The sequence below is a fragment of the Trematomus bernacchii genome, unplaced genomic scaffold, assembly GCF_902827165.1.
Source record: "Trematomus bernacchii unplaced genomic scaffold, fTreBer1.1, whole genome shotgun sequence".
Taxonomy (NCBI): Eukaryota; Metazoa; Chordata; class Actinopteri; order Perciformes; family Nototheniidae; genus Trematomus; species Trematomus bernacchii.
In genome coordinates this window covers 6,116,941-6,141,148 of record NW_022987513.1, presented here as the reverse complement: position 1 = coordinate 6,141,148, position 24,208 = coordinate 6,116,941, and the positions used below count along the sequence as shown (strand labels likewise).

At 42.5% G+C, this 24,208-nt stretch overlaps 1 protein-coding gene across 1 annotated transcript in view; it reads left to right on the top strand.

Annotated features, from left to right (window-relative positions):
• Window positions 1–24,208, top strand: part of mtmr4 (myotubularin related protein 4) — a 34,656-nt gene that overhangs the window by 7,347 nt on the left and 3,101 nt on the right. Inside the window, 16 exon segments of the mRNA XM_034112666.1 lie at window positions 1,967–2,056; window positions 9,006–9,122; window positions 10,795–10,877; window positions 12,939–13,105; window positions 14,837–14,933; window positions 16,346–16,459; window positions 16,574–16,755; window positions 17,800–17,928; window positions 18,548–18,659; window positions 19,173–19,368; window positions 20,195–20,380; window positions 20,550–20,720; window positions 21,457–21,611; window positions 21,800–23,063; window positions 23,065–23,277; window positions 23,425–23,535. Of these exon segments, the coding sequence (XP_033968557.1) occupies window positions 1,967–2,056; window positions 9,006–9,122; window positions 10,795–10,877; window positions 12,939–13,105; window positions 14,837–14,933; window positions 16,346–16,459; window positions 16,574–16,755; window positions 17,800–17,928; window positions 18,548–18,659; window positions 19,173–19,368; window positions 20,195–20,380; window positions 20,550–20,720; window positions 21,457–21,611; window positions 21,800–23,063; window positions 23,065–23,277; window positions 23,425–23,535 (3,387 nt within the window).

Sequence of the window (24,208 nt, the reverse complement as noted above, 5' to 3'; positions counted from 1 at the left end):
TACTACTGCAGGACCCCGTTGCTGTTTTCATTAAGAAACAGCGTCGACATACGGTCCTACTCGGATTGAGAGGCCAAATCCAGCAGAGCAGTAAAGGTAGCAGTGTTCAGGCAGCCGGAAAGCAAATGGGGTTCATCAACAACCGATGAGAATACTCAGTTGCTACAGAAATGTCTTTGTAAAAGGAGCGTATCACCTATTTGTTTTAGCAGGTTGTCCCATGTTTAGAAAAACGCACTTATGCAGGTACATTTTGCATTTAAACATCACAAATATGATCCAAACCATGATGCGCATCAATATTTCGCACTTTATATATAAATGCACTTTATATATTTTGTAATTAAGTGAGAAATTAACAGGGCAAAGCTTTCCCCTCAGATTTTTTAATAGTATTCAAATTCAACCTTTGATTACATTGACCTAGAGCAGGGGTAGGCAACCCCTGGCGCGCGTGCCACCGTAACCAGTGGCACACTAGGAATAAGTGGAATAAGTGTGCAAAATATTGAAATTTTATTTTCGGATCCTGAACGAGACCGCCGCCAGAGCGCGTCTCCCTGTTACCTGCAGAAAGAAGCCATGCACGCAACGCAGCCCCACTCTCTTTAACTCCAGGCGACTTTCTGCCGCTTTCCTCCGTGGTGCAGTGCTGATCGTTTCACCACAGAGGAAAGCACTTCACAAATTGCAGTACCCATAAGGAGCTGTACAAATGCCGCAGTTTTTGCGTGGCTGTGTCTTTAGTTGAAAGCCCAGTGGCGATCTGCTCATCTCTCATCGAAATAACATGCTACACAGGGGCGGACTGGCCATCTGTGTGTTCTGGAGAATCACAGAACGGACGATCATCCTTATTATTATGACGTTCAAACCAATTATTTAAATTTGTTTGTTAAATTCGGCATCCTGTAAATTGCGCTGACAGGTCCACACGCTGATAAAATAAAAAAAAATGTAATGGCACTTCATATCAAAAAGGTTGCCGACCCCTGACCTAGAGGAAGTGCTTCCTTATTGCTCAAAATCGTTTAAAAGAAAGAGCATGACTCGTGAAAACTAGTCAAGTGTGTGAAAGACTTTACTAAGTCCCTATATCTTTGTTTGCACAAGACTGTAACACCCAGTCACAAAGTCTACTGGCATCCCATGCCCAGTACCGTCTTATCATTTTCTCATGCAATAACCACATGCACAGTGCCAAAGCAAACAGAATATCAATTCTTAAAAATTGCGTTCCTCCTTTAGCATCCTATTTGTAATCAATCAAGGAAAAGGCTATTTAGCATCAAGTGGTACACCTTTTCAACACCTAGGTGGATCTCAAGGTTAGTTGCCACCTATTCAAAGGGAGATTTGGAGCATTAGTGAATATTTAATCTCCTACGTGGCTTCTGCGCATTGTGCAGATTGTGAAATGTCCCCTGGCATGAATCTAGCATCAAAGGCTATCAACCCAGATAAATGTTCAATGAGATATATTAACTTTGGGTTAGTTTTATGAAATGTTGTTTTTTTTGCCTCATTCTAGTCTTCTTTGGGTATTTCACAGTTGTAGAAAAAAGACAACAGGAATGCAATTTGCAGAATTGTTGTGATATACCAAACTTGTCAAATGAAATAACCATTTGAAGAGTCAAAAGTGTTCTTTGTTTTTTCCACAATAGTGATCGTTAGGTCAGATCAATTAAATATGAAATCCTCCATCTTTGCTAACTACATCTAAGCATGTTAGACCGTTATGTGTGCATAAACCACAGGTTGTGTGCTTCTTTTTTACAATCCAAAAATGTAAAATATAAGGTCCATTCATAATTAGATGTTATGGTATCAGCTGTAAAAAAAAATCTATATCCTGCATCCCTACTTTTAATTTGTGTATTCTATTATGTGTTTCCCACTGTTGTGTTGACCTGCATGGTGCCAGAACAGTGTCTGATGGGCCTGCTCTGTTTGTGTCTCACAGGGTGAAGAAGGGCCTCCCAGTCTGGAGTACATCAAGGCCAAGGACCTGTTCCCCCAGAAGGAGCTGGTGAAGGAGGATGAAAGCCTTCAGGTGAGTTTAACATTGTTAATCAACCATTGACAATTATCCCTCCAGAGCCTTGTCTGCTCTGACATGTTGGCTACATGTCTGTTGAGCAGACCACCAGGAGCACTTTCAGATATTGATCTCATTATGTGTTAATAGTGTGATTGCCAAGTTATGATAAGAGTCATACCTCAGCAGGACAGACAGTGAAGGAGAATTGATGACACTGTCCTAACACTTTAACAGTACAGGAAATCAAGACATATTTAAACATTCCAAGTATGTCTAAATATTTGAATGTCAGTGCAGCCGCTGCCCACGTTCTGCAAAAAAAGGCTGATCCTACTAACAGAAAAAAAAATTATTTGGTATTTATTTAGGAAATAGGTCCTGTTTGGCGAAGAGATTAAAACACACCAGCCGGAGGTCTACTCTCTCCTGAATACATTTCATCATCTAAGCCATGGGTTCCCAAAGTGGGGGGGGGGGGTCGCGAGATGATTACAAAATAAAAATTAAGAAAATTAAGAACATTTAAAAAATATCAATTTTTAAAAATTATTATTAATAATAACGGGTACATAGACATTTTTCAGGGGCGGACTAGCCATCTGTATAATTTCCCCGCAGCGAGGCTCCCCCGTTGACAATCCACTAGAGCAGTGTTTCTCAAACTTTTTCATACCAAGGACCACTTAACCAATAAAAAAACACTCACGGACCACCTAACTCCGCAGGCCCAATTTTAACTCTCTGAGGTCTAAGCCATATTTTCACATGTTAGGCTCGCCTGGGCTTTTTTTGTAAAAATGCTATTAAAACATGAACCTTGTTAACCATCGGGCTGGCCTGCATGGTCTGCCTACAAAACAAAAATAAAAAAACGTTTATGCAGCCCCAACAACAGCCTCTTCATGGAAAGCTTCATTGGATGCATATATTAGATAATAATCTCTATCTCACTCCTAAAACATCTAAATCTACTTTCAGCATGGATAAATGTTCATAAAATACATCCATTGTTTATTCTATATGCTTCTTGAAATCCTAAAAACACATCGTTTTTGTAGAACAGATTACAAATCGCATGGCAACATGTGTGACGAAGGTGTTGCGCTGGGCTATATCATGCAATCGAAAGTGAAACTTAAGCTCGCTCCATTGCGGAGATATCCCTGCGAGAGTGCGGAAAACGTAGTCACTGGCACTGTTATTTTGGGGGTCGCGGGCTGAAAAGTTTGGGAACCCCTGATCTAAGCCATCTCAAAAATGACTCTCCAATTGAACTGGAGAAAGTTTTCTCTTTTGTAATGATACACTTTTACATTCTAAGATTTAACCTTTAGAGGTCAGTCCCCAAAAGATGTCTGTATCCTCCACTGTTCTTCACAAAAAAGCAGAAGTTACTGCAGAGGATAAAGAACAGGCAGGTGAAAAGCACTGAAGTGAGAGGGATTTTTAAGTCTATTTCACGGTGAAGATGCCAGAAGCAACATTTTGACAGACAACTAGCGCTGTGCCCTGTGGTGTGGTGAGGGAGTGCTCTCTGGCTGTCTGCTGGTTAATGGAGCTGAGCATTATGTGTCTGGAGAAACTGGACAAAGGGTAAATGAGGGGATCTGCCCAGCCAGGGGGTCACTGTCTGCTGGCCAACGAAAGCATGTATAACCTTCGAAGAGTATCTGTTCAAATAAGGCTTAGTGTTATGCTTTTTTTAATTACTAAATAGGCCTGCAATTAACTAGAGTATTAAGCATTGATTAATTTGCTGATTATCTTCTAGATTAATCGATAAGAAAGAACAAATGGCCATCAAAGTTTCTCAAAGTGAGTTTAAAGTCTGGTTCTGTCAGTCAAAAAACCAAGGATGTACTGTACAGTTTCTCATTATAACAAACTATTGAAAAGCAGGACATTTGAGGGACTGAAAAGAGCATTTTCTGCCAATTTAGCAAGAAACAGTTATCAGTGACAGTTGACAGTGTGTTCCTAGTAGTTCTTCATTTCCTGCTCAGCAATGTGAGGACACTTAAACAAAGTGTCTAACCTCATTCTGTCTCTGCTTTTGTTTTATTCTCTGTGTTTGAGGGCATCCCATGATAGTTTCCCTGACAGCTGAGCAAGCAGATTAAAGGCATTCCCTTCCGCAACATATTTATTACCCTGCTGCATTTCCCCCTGTATGCGTGCAAGCCGATATGCATGCATGCATTTGTGTGCGTGTCCTCACAGGCAGGCTGCTTAAACCGGAAGTCACGACTCACAAGTGAGAGAGTGTTATTCTCTCCCCGGCGCTCTCTCTAATATTTCTGCTGCTGAAGGCTTCATAGAGGAAAACGTGACACAGGATCTTCTGCTGCACTTGCTAGCTGCTGGTGACTCATGAGCCTACTTTTGGAGCACAGCGTGTTCAATGCAGCTTGCGGTCTGTACAGCATGTTAACTATGGCCCTCTCAGCAGGGCCTGTTGGGTCTCTTCCACAGCAGAGCAACACGCAGACCCGTCCCTGCTGCTGTGATTATATTTAATGCAAATTGGCCACGTCCTCTGACTCAGGAAGAATCATTTTGTCTCCTTTTTTAATTTAATAAAACTGTATCTACAGCTTTTTTTTCTGTCAACTGAAGCGTGTTCAGCTTTGTTTGGGTGCCAGCTGTATTTGTGTGCCACTGTCAGTTAGTTGAGCTAGATATTTGTAACATTTCACTTTTTTTGAAGTCCCAGTGCAGAGTGCCAGGGGGCTTGCTGCCTATATTTGGCTCTGTTGGTGTCTGAGAGCAGAGTACTACGTGCTCCATTTCCCAGGTTAAGCTATGCTTTTTGCCTCATCATGCTTCCTGTCCGGGCTTACTCACACATTTTGAGTTAGAGATGAGCAACAGCAGGTGCCGTGATAAATGTCAGGAGTTTGAATCAGCAGTCATCAACAGCTTTTTGATCCCTTGCCAATAGACTATATATTTCACATTAAAGAGACAAGAACAGTTTTACTTTACACTGGATGTATGGGCTTGGCATCAGTTGTAAAACATAAGATGACTAGTAGATGTTGACTAGTGTTTCTGGGTCTGTCGGTCACGTCCAGCCGGTGTGCTCCGTGCACTTACTAATGCTTTTAACCGTGTTGCTGGCTAATGTTATTTCATGTAAGCCTGATTTTCTAACATCTTGCCGTAGATCCCCAGCTGCCATACTGCATGTCCTCTTTTAGCATGCAGCAGTGGGCCCTCCTCTTTGTGACTCAGCATTGCATGCTAATGCAGGATGAGGTAATGTTGTTTCTAAGCAACACTGTTGTCCTCACTACCAGCAACTAAACAACGCGACCAGGGTAACAATTGGTGGTCCCCAATGACTATGATTACACTAAAGCAGCCATCAGTGCATGTACATGTATGGTGATCAACACACAGAAGTGATGACTAAGAATTGGTGAGAATCAGTAATGATCAGTAATATATCTTCCCACACAATGTACTATTTCACATCAGCCAGAAGAGTGTTTTATGCGATGTAATGGAAAGTTATTCTCTGTACATATCCTAAAACCTCTTGATCAACAGCAGTCATAAAACATCCTATCACACCAAACTAAGCTAAGTGAAACGACCTTTTGCATTGGGTTGCTTAGCCAAGTTTGACCAAAGGAATAATAGTATCTATTCACATTACTTCAACAATTCATCTATTTACCTATAACCAGAGCAGTATGAACTGAAAATTAACAGTTTTTTCCTTTGATTTAATTGCAATATACAGATCAAAAGGATGCAGGAATAATGTTATTCTTTATACATAGCTACATACTGTATACCTTAAAAAATGACATAAACTCACCTGCATTTAATATGTTTATTGTTTATGACGGATGTCTACTGACAGCTACAAAAAAAGTTTTGTCCATTTCTGTTTTGACAACGTCAGGACTTCAGTGTTGTCGGAAGACTCTGAACCCTGATGAGCGTTCACAACACAGTGCCCGCACATTTCTAGCTCATTCGCATATCCTGCTATGAATTTGGGCCCGTTCCTGTCCATTTGTGTCTTTGCTTTGACAGTGTATGATAATGATAACAATTTGCTTAGTATTTCTTGTGAAGCACCATTATAGTTTGCTAAAAAAAACTTTTTTAAGTACGTTGGTGAAGCAGGTCCAATAACAGATCAGTACGTTTAGTGGTCAGTGTAAAATAGATAAATGTGAAAGTAGTTGTACACTTCCATCTTTATAGTATGAATGGTGATTCAAAGTTGGCGACTGTAGCTGTGTTTGCTTCAACACGGTTGCCTATCAAAGCTAATGCCCTGCTGCCTCAGAGTGAAATTAGGAATGTTTTCTAATTACATTTCGTTGGGAACCAATTATGTTAATATTTGGGTCTCATTGCAGCCAAAACCTGACTTGGCTGGGCTGTAATAAAACGGGCACACGGAAGAATGTTAATGGACAGTTTGGGATCCCTCACTGTACCGTCAGTACTAAAGCAGACAGTCTCCTCACAGCCCTGCCTCTTGTCTGCCGGCTCACCAACAAGCCCTCTGCGCTTACAAAGGTCCTTCTGTAAAACTACTATGTGCTAATTGGACAGCTATACATGCACAGTTTTTCCTCCATGCCCCCCTTTTTGTCGTATCTGAAATGTCCACAATCATTACGAGTTCAGCTTCTAGTGGGCAGGATGTTGCAAGCACTAACCTTGCCTGTTGGTTGTGTTAAGTGCTCAGTCATGTTTAAAAAATAAATAAAAATCTATTGGGCCAATGTGGTTCTTGAGTTACGGCCCGTCCACACGGCGGCGTGCGTTGAAGCTTCAACGCTTCTGCCCATTCACTTTGAATGGGGTGACGTCACGCTTTGCCGAACTGCATTGTGGGAGCGTTGCTTCGCGTTGCTTCGCGTTGCTTCGCGTTGCTTCGCGTTGCTCGCTTCAAAAGTTGAGCAATGTTCAACTTTTGAAGCTTCGGCGGAAGCGTCAGCCAATCAAATCATATGCCAGTACAAGCTCTAGCCAATAAAACCGTGTACTTGTGTGTCCGGGGCGGGAAATTCATGTGTTGGTTGTTGGTCGAGTTTCAGACAAGCTCACCGGCAAGCTTCAACGCACGCCGCCGTGTGGACGCTGCGTTACAGTTGGGATATCCAGAATCATAAATTTGATACTTGTTTTCTACAAAGTCGATTTTTCTTTACCTGTTAAGCCCCATGCCCCCGAAACAGCGTCTGAGGGCTTCTTAACATTTAACAAACTATGAATGTGTCATATCCACTTAATGGGAAGAAACTCAGCTGACTGACGATATGAACAATTTTTAGCCAAACGAAACACAAGGCTAACGCCGAGCCTCTGAATTAGCCCTGAGCGAAAAAATGCTATCGCACTTAGCACAGAACTCTCGGTAGAAACACTCCACCACTTATCGGATCGGCACAAACAAGACAAGGCAAGCTGAGATTCCACAGATTCCAGAAATATAAGTATCACCACTGAGCGACCAGAACTCGCGGCATGGGAAACAAACCCAGACATCACACAACGTAGCTTTACGGAGCAAAAACGTGAATAGTCTTACCTTTGCTGTTCTGATCAAAAGTTGTGTTCAATGGCATCAAAACGATAAAAACGCTGCTGAAGGTTAATCCAATCTGTGTCACTTTGAAATGATTACTGATAATCCATCTTCATATTTACTAGTTTGAGCCTAGGTTTCAGGTTTCAGTTTTCAGAGCGTAACATAGCTTTCGACTGCGTGCGCGTCACTCTCACTCCTCAATGGTAACGTGTGTGTGTATGTGGAACTTCCCCTTCGATTCTATTGGCTCTAACGGTTCAAAAGAGATGTCACCAAAATCGACCAATGGGTTCCAGAGAAACGGCAAATCCACCCAAATGACCCCAAAGGTGGGTTTGTTTAGCTAAATCTCTCTAAAAAGGTCAAATTTCACTTGTTTTGCATCAATCTTGATACAGGGTACTATATGTTATAGTTTGGATTCCTAAAGCTTTTAGTCTACTATCCCATCATTCAAGGGTGGTTTTCACTATAAGTAATGTTTTTTTTTTTTTGGACGGACAGTATAATTTACATTTTTTTTACTATGTTCAATCTGAATTTACTTTAAAAATAAAAACGATTCTATATTGATTCTGACTTTTCTACATCCAACTCACAGGTTTATCATTACTTTGAGAAAAAAGATTATTAATTTACCCTTTTTAGAAGTGAAGTTATGGTAATTTGTTCTGGGAATATCATTTTCGAGCCTGAGGCCTGAAAAACAGGCTCAGTGCTTAACAGGTTAAAAAATAAATAAAAAACCTTTCAAATTCATCAGTTTTAAATAACCTGCGTGTTGGATATAGGATTCATTTGCAGGATCAGAAAATACAATTCTTCGCTAAGGTTTCTTGGTGTGTAATCAATAGCTAAGATCACCCTTTCATTACTACATAGGAAGCGGTCATCCTCAACAGAGTCCACCATGTTGCCCCAGAAAGAAAAAAATAACTCTGGCTTTTGCTGGTTAAAATGTATTTTGGTCGCATAAGGAGAATGCGCTTGTTTATTTATGTGTGTGGGGCTTTTAGCATGACGTCATGACACTCACTTTAAGACTTAAATTAGCTAAATGAATACTAACTTTGGTTGTGCCTGAACTTTGGGTTAATGCTAATTAGTGAATGTTAGCATGCTTACATGCTTAGCTAAGATTGTTTACATGTTCAACATTAAACCTGCTAAAGATCAACATCCAAGCATTTAGCTCAAAGCACCACTCTGCCTTAGTTCAGCCTCTCAAAGCAGCAGGCATGGCTGTCGACTCCTCGACTTGAGAGTACAGCTTTAAAAATAGAAACGTGAATGTTAAGATTATACTCCCGGTAGACATAAGAAAAACAACAAACAGGTGGTGGTGTTATGTTTTTGCCTCTCAAAACCCTCAGCAATCTGGTTTGTTTTGTGTTTCTACAGGTGCCATTCGCAGTTCTTCAGGGGGAAGGGGTGGAATATCTTGGCTGTGCAGACGAAGCCATCATCGCCATTTCTAACTACAGACTCCACATCAAGTTCAAGGACTCTGTTATCAACGTAAGTGCAAATCAACAGACTTATAAACATACAGAAGTACCACAACAGTTTCACTTCTGTCCAAACTGCACCAGTGTCTATATCTATGGAAGCCAATAGACGTAGAGAGGAGGTTATAATGTGCGGGGTGTGTGCACATAGCTCTACCCCTTCCCCCATATACATGTTATAAACACATCATTGTGCTAACCAGGCAAATAAAGCTACAAGTATTTTCCATTGGTCGCCCGTAAATCGGTTTTAGTCATACCCCAGTGCATTTGGCATTAAGTTGTTAGTACCACAGGAGTGGCTGGCCCCACCAATCTACAGCCAGGACAGGTTTAATATGACATTGAGGCTCCAAGGGCCCGGCCCCCACTGGCACTGAGGCCCACTGGCCCACTCGGGCTTGACGTCAGACCTTGGTCAAACACAAACGGGCCAATTGTTTGCATTTACTGGCAATGAAATTCCTCCTCCTCCTTCATATTACCAAGTCATCTTTTCCAGAAGGATTCAGTTTATGAAAAGGGTGACAGGGATTAGAGAAAAATGAGGAAGAGCTGGGGGTGGATCACCATGACGTCCAGACTGCCTCTTCACCTTGACTTACTTAAACGGAGAGTCAGATTCTGTTCTGCCTTGACCCCAGCAGCACAGATGAACTCTGTATGAATGCCAACACACCACACAGTCTCTCTCTCCCCCCCTCACAACCCACCTCCCTACCTTTAAGCTGTTTTCTTGCCCTTTGCTCCTGTCCATGTTTGTCTTTCTCTCCACGATTTCCATTCAGCTTGGTCACGTGCTGCAAGTAGCACACTCACTTATCTTTCAACCTCTTTGATGTTCTTTTTCCTTTTAACACTTCATTTCCTTTTTTTCTCCTGGATGTTTTTGGTTTAATAGTTTTTCCATTTCCTTCTGTCTTTCCCTCCCTCCCCCCCCTCTGTGTGTGTGTGTGTGTTTGTGGGCTCCATGGTGTCACTGTGTTTTAGACCTTCCCAGGTGTGGACAATGAGATATCTGTGAGTACAAAATGATAAAACACCACCCTCTGCCACTGTCTAGACAGCTTAAGTCACCCTCTTGGTTTTAAACAATTACAGTGCGCTGGGAACAAATTGTAATTTACATTCAAAGGACAACAAATATTTGTGGTGCAGCGTGTTGGCTGACCTTGAGACTTAATGAAAAAGAAGGAACTTTCTGTTTGCTAAAAAGGCATGAAATAGTATTTCTTCATTCCTGCACAGTGTAGAAAGTGCTGTTGCATAAATGTTTGATCAAATTTGAAGTTGCGTGGGTGATTTTGTAACAATTTCAATCGACAGGGAAAGCTTAGAAAGCAGGGTCGACAGTCTTGCAGACAACACGTTTTATAGTTGTTGTTTGGTATCTTAAAATAAGTCTCGAGACAGAGATAAAAACAATTTAGAGGCCTGCTTAGAGGAAGCCTTACGCTGTACTATTTGTATCTAATCAAATCCAATCAGGTTTTATTTATATAGCACATTTTAAAAACGATTTTTGGTTGAGCCAAAGTGCTGTACTGTACATGCAAATAATAAATAACACATCTAAGTTCAGTCTGTACTAGACCAGAGAGTGGTGACCTCTTTGCAGAAGTGTGTCGCTGTGACAGTGGGCCATCAGGATGATGACACGTGCACTCTGTCTCCCCCTGCAGGTGCCTCTCAGGCTGATAGACAACGTGGAGAGCAGAGATATGTTCCAGCTGCACATCATCTGCAAAGACTCCAAAGTTGTAAGGTGAGGAAAAAACTGCTCACTCACACACTAAATACGTTATATTAACCCTGAAAGCATATTGATGCTTTTATCAATTCCCTGACCCCTAAACCGTTTAAAAAACATATACCCAGAGTTTATAAACAGAAATTATCATTGGATTTTAAAATGAAAGATCATTCAATGATTTATTTGTGAGGCAAAGTAACCAAATCCTAGTGTAAACTAGTCATTCTACATGTACCATTTGAAATGTTAGTCAGAAATCATCCGTATGCACTAATTAGATCCTGTCAAAAACATAACATTCTGCATTCTTCAAAGCTAAATTGAAGCTATAAATGATTCGACCGAGACTAAAAGATGCACAACAAAAATTCAGGGAAGACTGACTGGCAGGCTGTTTACACAAAGCAGAGAGGAAGAGAGCGGTTGTAATTACAGGTTGTGCAAATCTTAAATAGTACAATGTGTATAGCTTATGTTTATATGATATTAGAAACACTTGTGTATGTATTTAATCCAATATGGCATTAATGGTCATAAAACTGAATGAACTAAATACTGTAAAACAGATTGTGCTGTTTCCATAGGGTTGCAGGGCTTACACAGTGAAAACAAGGCCACAGTGAGTTGCAGCAGGAGAGAAAGAAAGCCCTGAAACTGCTTTGGGTTCAGAGGGTTTACCAAGAGTACATTCTGTAGGGTGGTCTGGCACAATAGTTCATTTCTCTCTGACAGTGTGGAGAGAATGTATAACCTCTGTACACTACTGCGCTTAACAGCCAATCAATAATCCAGTCCCTGGTGTAAAAATAGATGTTAACAGTTATAATAAAGTGATGTTTATGAAGCCTCTGTTAATATAGCGTCTTGCCTACTGTATTACTTAGTGACATTAGTGATTATAGAGATCATGTATTGTGACCTCACAGTCAAAAATAATTCCTGCCTGGGTAGATTTAAGTAACAGAGTGAAAAGAACATCGTCTGATGCTTAGGTGGAACCAGAATAACAGAGTTGTCAATAACAATGGTTTAGAGTCTGGGAAAAAACTAATTCAAGCATTCAATAGTTTATGATGCATGTTTTTTCATACTTTGAGGTTATGACTTATTTTGGTTCACATTGTGTTAGCATGATAACAGAGTTAAAGTCCAGCCTGTCTGATTCCAGTATATTTTAATGCGCAATTATCTGAAACAATAAGTTGGCTAATTAATTTTTCAGCAGGAATGTAAATCAAAGGAATTGATTGTTAAATAATCACACAGCTACTCAAATGTTAAGCCTCCTTTCATTTGTATTATTTATTTCAATATTTGGTTATCAAACACATGCCAGTTTTAAATAGTCAATTAACTTTGTGCCCTGCGAAGTTATCAGCATTTTTCTATTTTCTTTTCATCAGACTAAAATAATACTCATATCAGTAAAAACGTTTTGACGGAGCAATGTAGTTGTAAAAGAAAGTATTGAAATAATAATGAATGCAAAATGTGTTTTTAGGATGTCAATATATTACAGAAACATTGGTTTAAAAGCAGAAGTAAAGTATTAATTACGTTGCTTTTAAGTATAACATCAAAATCAAACCATTGTTTATTTGTTTCATGCAGATGGACGTCATATTTATTGTTGTTTGTGCTGCTTTTAAGGGATGAGAGTATGCTGTGTAGCATTTAAAGCCGTCTTATTAATGACAGTCACAGTGGTATTAACCAAGAACAGATGGCAAGTGTATAATCAGCTCTAATCATGCTCACAGATTGCTTTAAAAGGAGTTTCGAGTAAAACAGAACTAGCCTGTTTTTATTTCACAGCAGACTGAAATTCTCTTGTGATTGACATCTGTAAAGTTCAAAACCAGTGGATGCTTCAGATTCTCAGCAGCAGCTGTGCCATTGACGTCTTGGTTCGTCATCATTAAGCAGCATTATCATTACTCCTAGTTTCACGCTTGAAAAGCCTCTGAGCATATGAAGAAATTACCACATTTTTCACACAATCCCAAATGCATGAAGTTTTAACGAAGTGTTAATTGTCGAATCTCACCCACCGTTCTTATATTCACTCCACAGATGCCACTTTGCAACGTTCAAGCTGTGCCAGGAGTGGGTGAAGCGTCTGAACCGGGCCATAGCTCACCCCGCCCGCCTGGAGGATCTGTTCGCCCTCGCCTATCACGCCTGGTGTCTGGGAGGCAACTCTGATGATGAAGACCAGCACGTCCATCTCTGTCGCCCAGGTCAGCACACACACACACACACACACACACACTCTCTCCTGCTCTCTCTCTCGATATGGAGGCGAAGGAGAAGAGAGAGAGGAGAGAGATCGTGAGAGGTAGTATAGCAGAGCGAGAGAGAGAAGAAGCAGATAGATAGGAGACGAGAAGCTCTATGCTCCTCTAGGGAGCGTCTCTCTCGCTCTCTCTCGCTCGCGTACTCTCATCTCATCGCTCTCCTGCTCTCATATCCTCTCTCTCTGCTCTCTCTCTCTCTGCCTCTCTATCTCTCTTCTCTCTCTCTATCTCTCTCTCTTCCTCTCTCTCTCTCTCTCTCTCTCTCTCTCTATCGCTCTCTCTCTCTCTCTCTCTCTCTCTCTCTCACACACACACACACACACACCCCATTCGAGACTGAACTAAAGTAACTTCGGTGTATTCCAACCTGGACACTGTTTGCACATGTTTCTTTGTCTAAGTAACAGGAACAACAGCTTTTGAAATTGGTCAAGTGTATGAGACGGGAATTGAGCTGCAATGTAATACTTTCAGGGAATTCCATATCATTCATCTACAACATGAAAGTGCTTGTTATTGACATTAAATGTACATTTTGCTTGATCTGGAGAAGTCTTGTTCTAAAATATAGAACTGCATCCATTCTGTTGAAATCTGCTTGATATTCAGTCATGACAGTGAAAAACTTTGAAGCTAGGATTTATTTACTCCTACACAACTAATTCTGACAACACTGACACTCTCTTTACTCTCACTTGTGTTTCCACTGCTTTCTTCTGGCAATGAGTCAACTCTCACAAGATTTTAGAAGAAGACCTTGCCTTAAATGAGCCTTAGTAAGAAACAAAAACAAACAGACTTGATCAAATGAAATGTAAATAGAATACTTTTTTAGGGTTCTTATAACACTTATAATATCAATCTGAACCTGTCAGTGGCCATATAAGCTTTTTTAATGGATGTACAATGACCTTGTGGAATCGTACATAAGGATTACATTGCACCCTGTTAAACGTCTGCCGGCTGCAGCTAGGGCTGTGCGATTATGGCAAAAATCATAATCACGATTATTTTGGTCAATAATTGATATCACGATTATTAAATACGATTATTCATTGACTTTGAAAACATCCATTTATTGAACTTTAAAACAAATACAAATAATAATTTGAACAGTATCTTTTTAACTGTTGATTACCCTGAACGTATAATTCAACTGAAAAACCAATACAAAAATAAATGATACATTTATATTTACATTTAAATAAATAATATCAAAATAATAAATACCAATAAACAAGATCAACAAATATTTTGGAGCGCACTTCAACAAGCTACTAAACATATGTAAACATGATAAATACAAATAAATGAGACTAAAATAAATTAGATCAAATATGTTGCAGTGCACTGTCACAACCAAGCAAAGCAAAATAATCGTTTTTTTCGATTATGTTGTTTTCGTAATTGTGGCAGGCCAAAATCGTAATTGCGATTTAAAATACGATTAATTGCACAGCCCTAGCTGCAGCGCTCTCACTCAATACTAAACCAGTTTCAAAGATTTTGGCCACACTTGGATAAAAAAACCTGGAAAACTGGGTTCAGTTTGAAATAAAAAAAGCTCTTAACAAATAAAAAGGTAAAGAACAATTGTGCCTCTTGGATATGTTATATGTGTTAAAATGTTGACTTTCCTAAAATGATCTCCTCCCATGCTGTCTCTGTGCTCAGGGGATAACGTGTGTCACAGAATGGAAATGGAGGTCAAGAGGATGGGCTTCGACACGCAGAACGTCTGGAGAGTGTCAGACATAAACTGCAACTTCAAGTATGTCACAGATACTGTACGGAAATATCCCCCCCCCCCCCCCCCCCCCTGCTGTGACTGTTGTAACTGTAACATATCCTGATGGATGTTTAGAGAGTGAATGGTGACTGACAACGTTTTCGTAGAGCTGTGACAGAGATGCTGTACCCACTATGTCGGCAAACTGAACAGATTGTGTGACAGACAGCCTGTGTGTCGGCACATCTTCCAGCTTTGAGACAGAACTCAGTCAGGAATGTGGGTTTTAAATTCATCTTGGATTACAGTTACTTTTGGGAGGATTGTAGTCAGGTTGGATATAAATTAGAGTAGAATGAGCACATAGACAATATACACAGTCATCAGGTCAACGTTACATTCTGTGTGACTCACATTTCCTAAGGTCAACATTGTCAGAGATGTCCTTTGCAAAATAGATGCTTATAAATCCATTAAGAAAAATAAATAAAAATATATTTTAACCTGTTAAGGTTGAGTTTTTTAAAAGGGAGACGTGCTCACAGATAAATCACTTGCCCCATAAATATTGGACCCAATTTCAAAAGCTACATATCTTCTTCCTGCACTTAAATTGTCAAATCACAATAAAATAACTTTTTCATAGACCTGTCTTTGACTCAGCAACACACTAGAGAGATGTAGCGTTACCATTAGCAACACACTCTCAACATTTTAAGCTAACATCTACTGTTGTTTGCCAACGACATAGCTAACTAAATGTCGTAATGCTTAATAGGGATTTAGTTTGTATACTTGTTGGCTTTGACTTTTCTGACCTCTCAAACTGACCCTGACCATTCAATTCTTCAACATACAAACACAAACCCATCTATGTATGAGACTCTCCCTTCTCCTTTGCTGTCTGGGCAAATAAACGCTACAAAAAAAGGTCAGTCTGCTCGTAGTACCCAACAGAGCACATCCTGCTGGGAGAGAGAGACACACAGGACAACTGGCTAATTAAACAAGCAGCAGCCTGCTGAGGCCCATGACTCAGCAGTTTCACTTTCCCTCTCTCTCACACACACACACACACACACACACACACACACACACACACACACACACACACACACACACACACACACCACACACACACACACACACACACACACATACACATACTATACACGCACACACACACACACACACACACACACACACACACACACACACACACACACACACACTGTCTCTGCCTCCCCTTCATTCCTCAGACAGTCAGCAGGTGAATAGACATTAAGGAAAGGATCATATTGACCCTGGAGAACAGAATGTCAAAGAAGTTTGTTTAGTTTTTTTACTGAGATGCTGTCAGTGTTGATAAGTAAGACTTGTGGTCAAATATTTGCAGCATTACAAACGGCATTTAACCTTCCTCTATGAAAACAAAGTGTCCTTCCTGTCCACAGGATGTGCTCCAGCTACCCACAGAAGCTTCTGGTTCCAATATGGATCACAGACAAGGAGCTGGAGAGTGTGGGCTCCTTCAGATCCTGGAAGAGGATCCCTGTGGTGGTCTACAGGTGGGGTTACTGACACAAAGCCACAAATCAAACAATTTCACCAATATCTTTAACAGCATTGTCCCGTTTTGCTTCTTCAGTCTGCAATTTAGTGAGTATTACCTTGAATTGCAGGCACCAGAAAAACGGGGCAGTGATCTCCCGTTGCAGCCAGCCTGAGATCAGCTGGTGGGGCTGGAGGAACACGGATGATGAGTACCTGGTGACATCCATCGCCAAGGCGTGTCATTTGGACACCGGAGCAAAGGCCTGCAGACATCGCGGGGACGCTCCAGACTCCTCCGATAGTGATTTTGGTAAAGCAGTGGTTTGATTTATATGTTCAGATTCACTCTTAGCGCACTATAGCTCTCAAGAATGCAATATTACGCTGGCTGATTATGTGAACATGTCCTTATGACTTGGAAGGAAGAAAATAAATTCCATTGTTTAGATGTCTCATTAATTTTCCTCAATTTAAAGTAGACTACTACTACCAACAGTTTGTAAAATAATATAATATATTGTCATTGACTGAAAAGGCCGTATTGCTACCGAGCAGCCAATGACTATATAAAACATTGAATAAAATGGGTTTTTCAAACATTGTGAATCAACGCAATCACTAGATATACTAGCATTCAGTCATAGATGAACAAGATAAACATTAGGTTGGTCCAGTAGTATGCCAGAGTAGCTGTGGACACACACAGATATACACATGACTGAACACATGATATAGGCTTTCTGACAGAGAAAACAATTTATATTGAATTAAGTAGCAATAAAATATGTTGTCATGCTGTTTTTCCTGACAAGCTCCCATTTTAAATGAAAGTGCATATCATTAATGTTATCTTATTATAATCAGCCTTTGCTACAGAAATGTTAGTAGGATACAAAGTGGGACAGTTGTCACCGCAACATATACAGAAAAACAACAATTTGCATCTTGTTTATACTCTGTTTTTATGTTTTTGTGTAAACGCAGAGAGTGACGTGGATGTCTGAAAAGATATTTAACTGCCTCACTCTGGGCACGATGACAGGCTGGAAAAGGAGTGGTAGCGCCACGCTAACTGAGTGCAGTGCAGAGTAGTGTAGTTGCAGCCTCAGAGTAATTACTCTTTCTCCCTGGTAGCTTTTAAAAGCAGGTCTCCTGATTTGTGATCGTTACCTATAGCAACACTGTGGTTGTGTCAGCAGGAGGAGCTATGGATTTTCAGTGGGTTGCAGATAGATTCAGTTTCTGTTAATCATGTCCCTGGCACTTCACGCTTTCTCTCCCTCGTCATCCCCCCGGCAGTTTGATTCGCATCACGCCGTCCACTCCTAACGTTAAAATCCTCTCTGTCCTCCAGACTCCTCTCTGACGGGCGGCTCTGGCTGCAGTGACAACACTGTGCCACAGAAGCTGCTGATTCTGGACGCTCGCTCATACACCGCCGCAGTGGCCAACAGAGCCAAGGGCGGAGGCTGTGAGTGTGAAGGTTGGTGCAACCAAACATTTGAAAAGTCTGACACTATTTAATGAATGTTACAGTTTTTAAGGTATGAGATCAGAGTTAAAAGACAGTGTGTGTGTGTGTGTCAACATGTGTTCATGACACTTCTAGAGAGTTAGAGTGAATTTAGAATATGACATTCACAGGGCTTTACCAAACAGTACAAGCTACAAAGGTTGTATTCATAACCTTGACATTTGAATTTTAAATCAACACTGAAATGCACAGTTTTCTTATATTAATGTTACACCAGTAATTGAGCTTTTCAAAAACAAAATGTTCACTGCTGTGAAAGAACAATTTGCTCACAGAGGGAAGCCTGTATTAATGGTGCGGTCTAGCAGCGATCTAATAGCACGATAAATACTATCTATATAACAACATAAACTAATTAACTCAATGAAACTTTGAATGTAAAAACAAATACATTGTGTACAGCCATAGATAGCAGGATATTCTGCCAGCAGTGGCTGACTCAAAAACAAACACCATGAATGTTTCATTTGACCTACACGATAAGATAACCATCATCTGAACTCGCCATGCTACTGTTGTTTACGTCTTGTGACCTTCATCAGAGTTGTTTATGTTTGTTTGTAATCAGAGTACTACCCCAACTGCGAGGTGATGTTCATGGGAATGGCAAACATCCACGCCATCCGGAACAGCTTCCAGGCTCTGAGGACCGTCTGCAGTCAGATCCCCGATCCAGGAAAGTGAGTCTATCTGTTTGACCTTCTCTCTGAGCACCCCCCCTCCTCCTCCTCACTTTTAATGGCTTCACCTCACAGTAAGGCAACACAACAGCGAGATGGCAAAGCTTCCACGGTCCAGTCCCCTTCCTGCTGTGCCGGCCAGCTGTCCGTCTGTACACACTGACAGTGGATATGTGTGTTTCTGTTTGTTCCTGCGTTTACATCTGTGTGTCTTTCTCCGCTGTGTGCGTTTTACTATTGTGTTTATTTTGTGGCTGTATGTTCACTTACGTGCCTTGACGTCACACAATGCTATTTTAAGCCTTGTTGTTATTCTGATAAAGGTGTGTAATGACGCAGAAAGGCCTCCATTGATTTAGGTCAGAAGCCTCCTTTCTCATTAGCATAATAACCTCTAACTTGACCCTGAGTAACCAACACTGATTCACGTATACAGCATCTCTGCTCCAGATCACTTCACTGTGAAAGGGAATAGATTGGTTCTTATCTAATCACTCTTCTTTGTGTTTCTAGCTGGCTTTCGGCTCTTGAGAGCACACGTTGGCTGCAGCACCTGTCCATCATGCTGAAGGCAGCCACTCTGGTGTGTTCGGCTGTGGAGAGGGATGGACGTCCTGTCCTGGTGCACTGTTCGGACGGGTGGGACCGCACACCCCAGATTGTAGCCCTCTCCAAGATCCTTCTGGACCCCTACTACAGGACAATAGAGGTGAGAGTCTGCAGGGTGTGGCCACAGAATGTTGTATACTGTAGGATTTCAAATATTAGTATTAGAAATGTAGTATTATTGTGAAACTGATTTTTGTGGGATCTGCATTTTTTCATTGTCTCCTTAATATGTGATGTCACAGCACAATTATATCAGTACAAAAAAGATTATTTAGGTGGGCATAAAACATAAACAGTGTCAAATATACAGTATATTTGGTTATATACTGTATATAATATATTTATATAACTATTACAAATAAATCACAAGTGTTTCAGAAAATCATCCTGATTAGAAAACATATCACAATGATAAAGATTATCGACTTCATGCTATAACAATTAAGGTAAGGTATAACACTTCTGTTGTACCTTATTGTAACCTCTGACTGACTGAAATGTCTGTGGCCAAGTTGCATTGTGGGTAACATAGGTTACAGGTTTTGACAAGGAAGAAGAATCTGTTGAGAAACCTTTTAAAGAAATATCTCTGATTGTGCTGCATTGTTCTACTGTCCATTGTGAGTCACAGTGTTGTAAAGGAGAGCAATGCTATATCAGAGGAGTATAGGTGTGTGGCGTAGTGGTTTGAGCGTTGGTGTTCGGATCAGGTGGTCACAGGTTCAAACCCCACTGCAGTCAGCATGTCGTTGTGTCCCTGGGCAAGACACTTCACCTCAAATTGCTCCTGTGGGGATTGCCCACAGTATTGAGTATGTAAGTCGCTTTGGATAAAAGCGTCTAACAAGTGACGTGTAATGTAATGTAATATAGTTTTGTGTTGCTCTGTAATCTTATCACTTTACTGACTGGCGTGTCGTCCCCAGGGTTTCCAGGTGCTTGTAGAGACTGAGTGGCTGGACTACGGTCATAAGTTCGGGGACCGCTGCGGCCACCAGGAGAACGCAGATGACGTGAGCGAGCAGTGTCCCGTCTTCCTGCAGTGGCTGGACTCCGTCCACCAGCTGCTCAAACAGTTCCCCTGCCTGTTTGAGTTCAACGAGGCCTTCCTGGTGGGTGGTCCTACAGCCTTCTTTTCTCCACTCCATCTTTCTAATAAGGACTAAAGACTTTTGTTAAATAACCAAAAAAACATTGTTACATTTAGTTGGCAGATTGCTAACAACCACTAATAATGTAAATTGCTGCTAAAGGTCTGACTTATCTTCCACATGTGTTCAGGTCAAGCTGGTGCAGCATACATACTCGTGTCTGTACGGAACCTTCCTGTGCAACAACGCTCGTGAGAGGGAGGCGAGGAATATCTACAAACGCACCTGCTCCGTCTGGTCCCTGCTTCGCAATGGAAACAAGAACTTCCAGAACTTCCTCTACATCCCAAGTCATGATATGGTACCTACCACTTTCTATCCAGTTTTGCAAACCTGCACCAGATGAGCCTCACGGCAGAATCGACCCGTTTCCAACAAATTCCCAGTCAAAGCTGAATGCGACCTGCCCCTTTTAATACAAGACACGGATTAAACACACTAGCTTCTAAGCCGCCACTCACTTTAAAGGGCTTTATTTTCTCTCTGGTTTAAACTGGGTTCTTCATCCTTGAATCACAAATCCACCTGAAGAAATGTCTCCATCACTGGCTGTCAGCGACAGGCTTTCACAGTCAAATAAAACATTTGGTGGCTAATCAGACTTTATACTATTAGTTTATTTAAAAGTTAAAATACTGCAAAATCATTTTTGGTTTCTCCATAAAAAACATATTTGTTCGAACTGGTCCCCACCCACATATGATTTATTTCTACCTTTTCTTAACCGTGATGAAAAATATATGTTTTACATGTTACCAAACCTTTTTGTAGGTACCAACCCGGTGCAGGACCTGTAGTGTGTGATTAATGACTAATGCATAGTATCTATAAATGTTTACTTTGATCCTAAAATGTTGTTTTTCAAAAAGTATTTAAAGTATGACTCCTATGCCATCTTGATACCGTTTGAGTGATCTCTTTGAATCGTTTAGACATTTTCATAATGTATCACTCACAGCAGTTTTAGGACATCACTGGCAGAGTAACAGGCTCATAATTACTTTGCGGTGACCTTCTGCCATGTCCTTGTCTGGCAGGTGCTGCAGCCAGTCTGCCACACACGAGCGTTGCAGCTGTGGACCGCCGTCTACCTGCCCACCTCCTCCCCCTGCACCGCTGTGGACGACTCCATGGAGCTCTACCTCCCCCCGAGTGTCACCGGAGACGAACTCACCTCCCGCTCTCTGGACAGGTGTGTTTGTTTGATGCATATCTGAGCTGTCAGCACTAAGTGTTCTCACAGAGATTCTCATGAATTCTAATTTCCCTCGAGCTACAGAGAGCCACACTGCCCTCTAGGGTCTCAAAAAGATGATTTTACCATTGCCATTTCTTCAGCTGTGAGGAAAACTAAACCCTATGTGTCTTTCTGATTTCCAGACTTCCTAAGACCCGCTCCATGGACAACTTGCTTTCAGCTTTTGAGAACGGGGTGCCCCTGACTCGCACTTCCAGCGACCCAAATCTCAATAAGCACTGCCAGGAGGGTCGCTCTGCCCCCGAGCCCCCCCCGGCCTCAGAGGAAACCTCTGCAGAGATCTCTGATGAGGCCTCAGCTGACACTATACTGGACAGCAGTGAGGGGCAACCTCCACTCCAGAGTCCTGCTAAGACCTCTGAGGGGGTCCCAGCTTCAGAAAGCTGTGAGGACGCTACCGAGGAGCCATGTCTCACCACGCAGCCCCTCCCCTCTCCGCCTCTCCCCCCGGTCCCTATCAGTAAAGAAGTCGTGATCGCAGACACTCCCTTCCCCTCACCTGTCCTTCAACAGGCTTTGCCTCAGATCACTAACCCACTACCCCCGCCTCCCCCGATGGAGCCCGAAAGCCCCTGTAGGACTGTTGAGAGCCCCCCTTCACCCTCTCATAAATCTAAACCGTGCTTACCTCTCCCCTGCAACGGCACGGAGCCTCACGCCGCCGTACCCTCCTCGCTGCCTGACGACCACGCTGAGGGGCATGGAGACGGCCTCCCAGAATCTGCAGACCTGCTGCATCTACAGCAGCTAACATCACTCCCCATGGAGGACTCCACAGAGACTCTCACAGACGAGGGAGAGCTTCCCCCCACCCTGCCCCCCACGGAGAGCAAGGGTCTCCTCCAGGATACTTTTAACCACAAGGTGCTGAATGAGGAGCAGCCTGAGGAGAAGCCCCAGAAGGAGCAAGAAGAAGTGAGGACGGTTGTGGTTAGAGGAGCAGAGCGCGAGCTAACCGTTGCAGTGAGTCCTGTGGACTGCGCCCAGGCAGCCGCTCGTCACCTGATCTCCCAGAGCCAGCTCTCAGACCTGTCGCTGCTGGGCTCCCACTGGGAGAGCGTGCAGGGCCTGGTGCAGTCGGCCTGCAGCAGCGCCTCTCACTCCGGGGTGGGCCGGGCCCTGCAGCATAACGCTTACCAGAGCCGCCGGCTGGCCAGCAAACTGCTGCGCTCCCAGGGCTTCGCCATGGCCAACGGGTCCCCGTGCTGCCGCAGGGAGGCTCTGTGTCACCCCAGCCCCCCCCTGCCGACCGGGTGGCTGTCTGCTGCCAGGAGTGTGGGCTACAGCGGCCTCTATGCCCCCGCTGCCGCAGCCCTCAACAGCTACTCCCTGGCAGGCCATCAGCTTCTGCCAGTGGCGTACTCCTCGCCCTCTGCTTCCAGCTCCCCCCCCCCCGCCCCAGGCGCCGGCCTACCTGGACGACGACGGGCTGCCGGTGCCCCTGGACGCCGTGCAGCAGAGGCTGCGGCAGATAGAGGCGGGATACAAGCAGGAGGTGGAGGTGCTGAGGCTGCAGGTGAGGCAGCTGCAGATGAGGCTGGAGAGCAAACAGTACAGCACCCCCCCCTCGGAGCCAGACGTCGACTACGAAGATGACATTGTGAGTTTTCAAAGCTGACGATAACACCCAACCCAGTGCTATAAGCTGCCTTCTGTCTGCAGCATTTGTAAATGTTTACTTTTGATAATCCTCTGGAAGTGTCTTCTCTCACTCCTGTCTGTTTTCTGATTCCCTCTCTGTTTGCAGACGTGTCTGCGGGAGTCCGACAACAGCAACGAGGAGGACTCGTTGTCAACACACAGCGAGGACCGCCTGTCTGAGGGCAGCTGGGACCGAGTGGACAGCAAGGACACAGAGGTCAGCATCCTTCTTGTGCCTCATCGTCTAACATAACTTTCTCTTCTTCCTTACCCTCACCTGTAAGGCTAGGACCACCTCTTATTACTTTTTTTCATTTCAAACCTTTATTTAAGCAGGTGAATCCCATTGAGATCATTGATCTCTTTTTCAAGGGAGACCTGCAGCAAGTAGGTTCCACATGAAACAGAAAAACAACAGAAAAACAAAAAGGACATCATATAACATGACAGGGTTACAATTTACAAACCTATCAACATTTACAGGTACCAACAGTATCAGATTGCATAGCATCTATCCGAGCTTTAAAAACATTTAGTGGAACCAAAATGCTCAGTTTCCATTATTTTTGCAGACTGTTCCAAGTTAGAGGAGCTGCGCATCTAAAAGCTTTCGTACCTAAGTCAGTCCTAGCACTTGGCACATGTAACAAAACCACATCCTAAGATCTCAAGCAATAGCTACTTGCCACTCTCTGTGAGATCAGAGAGCAGATATAAGTTGGTAGTTACCCAACATGGCTTTGTAGATGAACATGTACCAATGACTGAGCCTCCGTACAGTTAGTGAAGGCAGACCTGCCCTGGCATACAGGGTACAGTGATGAGTAAGTGCTTTACAGTTAGTAACAAATCTCAGAGCACTGTGATAGGCGGCATCTAACTTGTTCAGG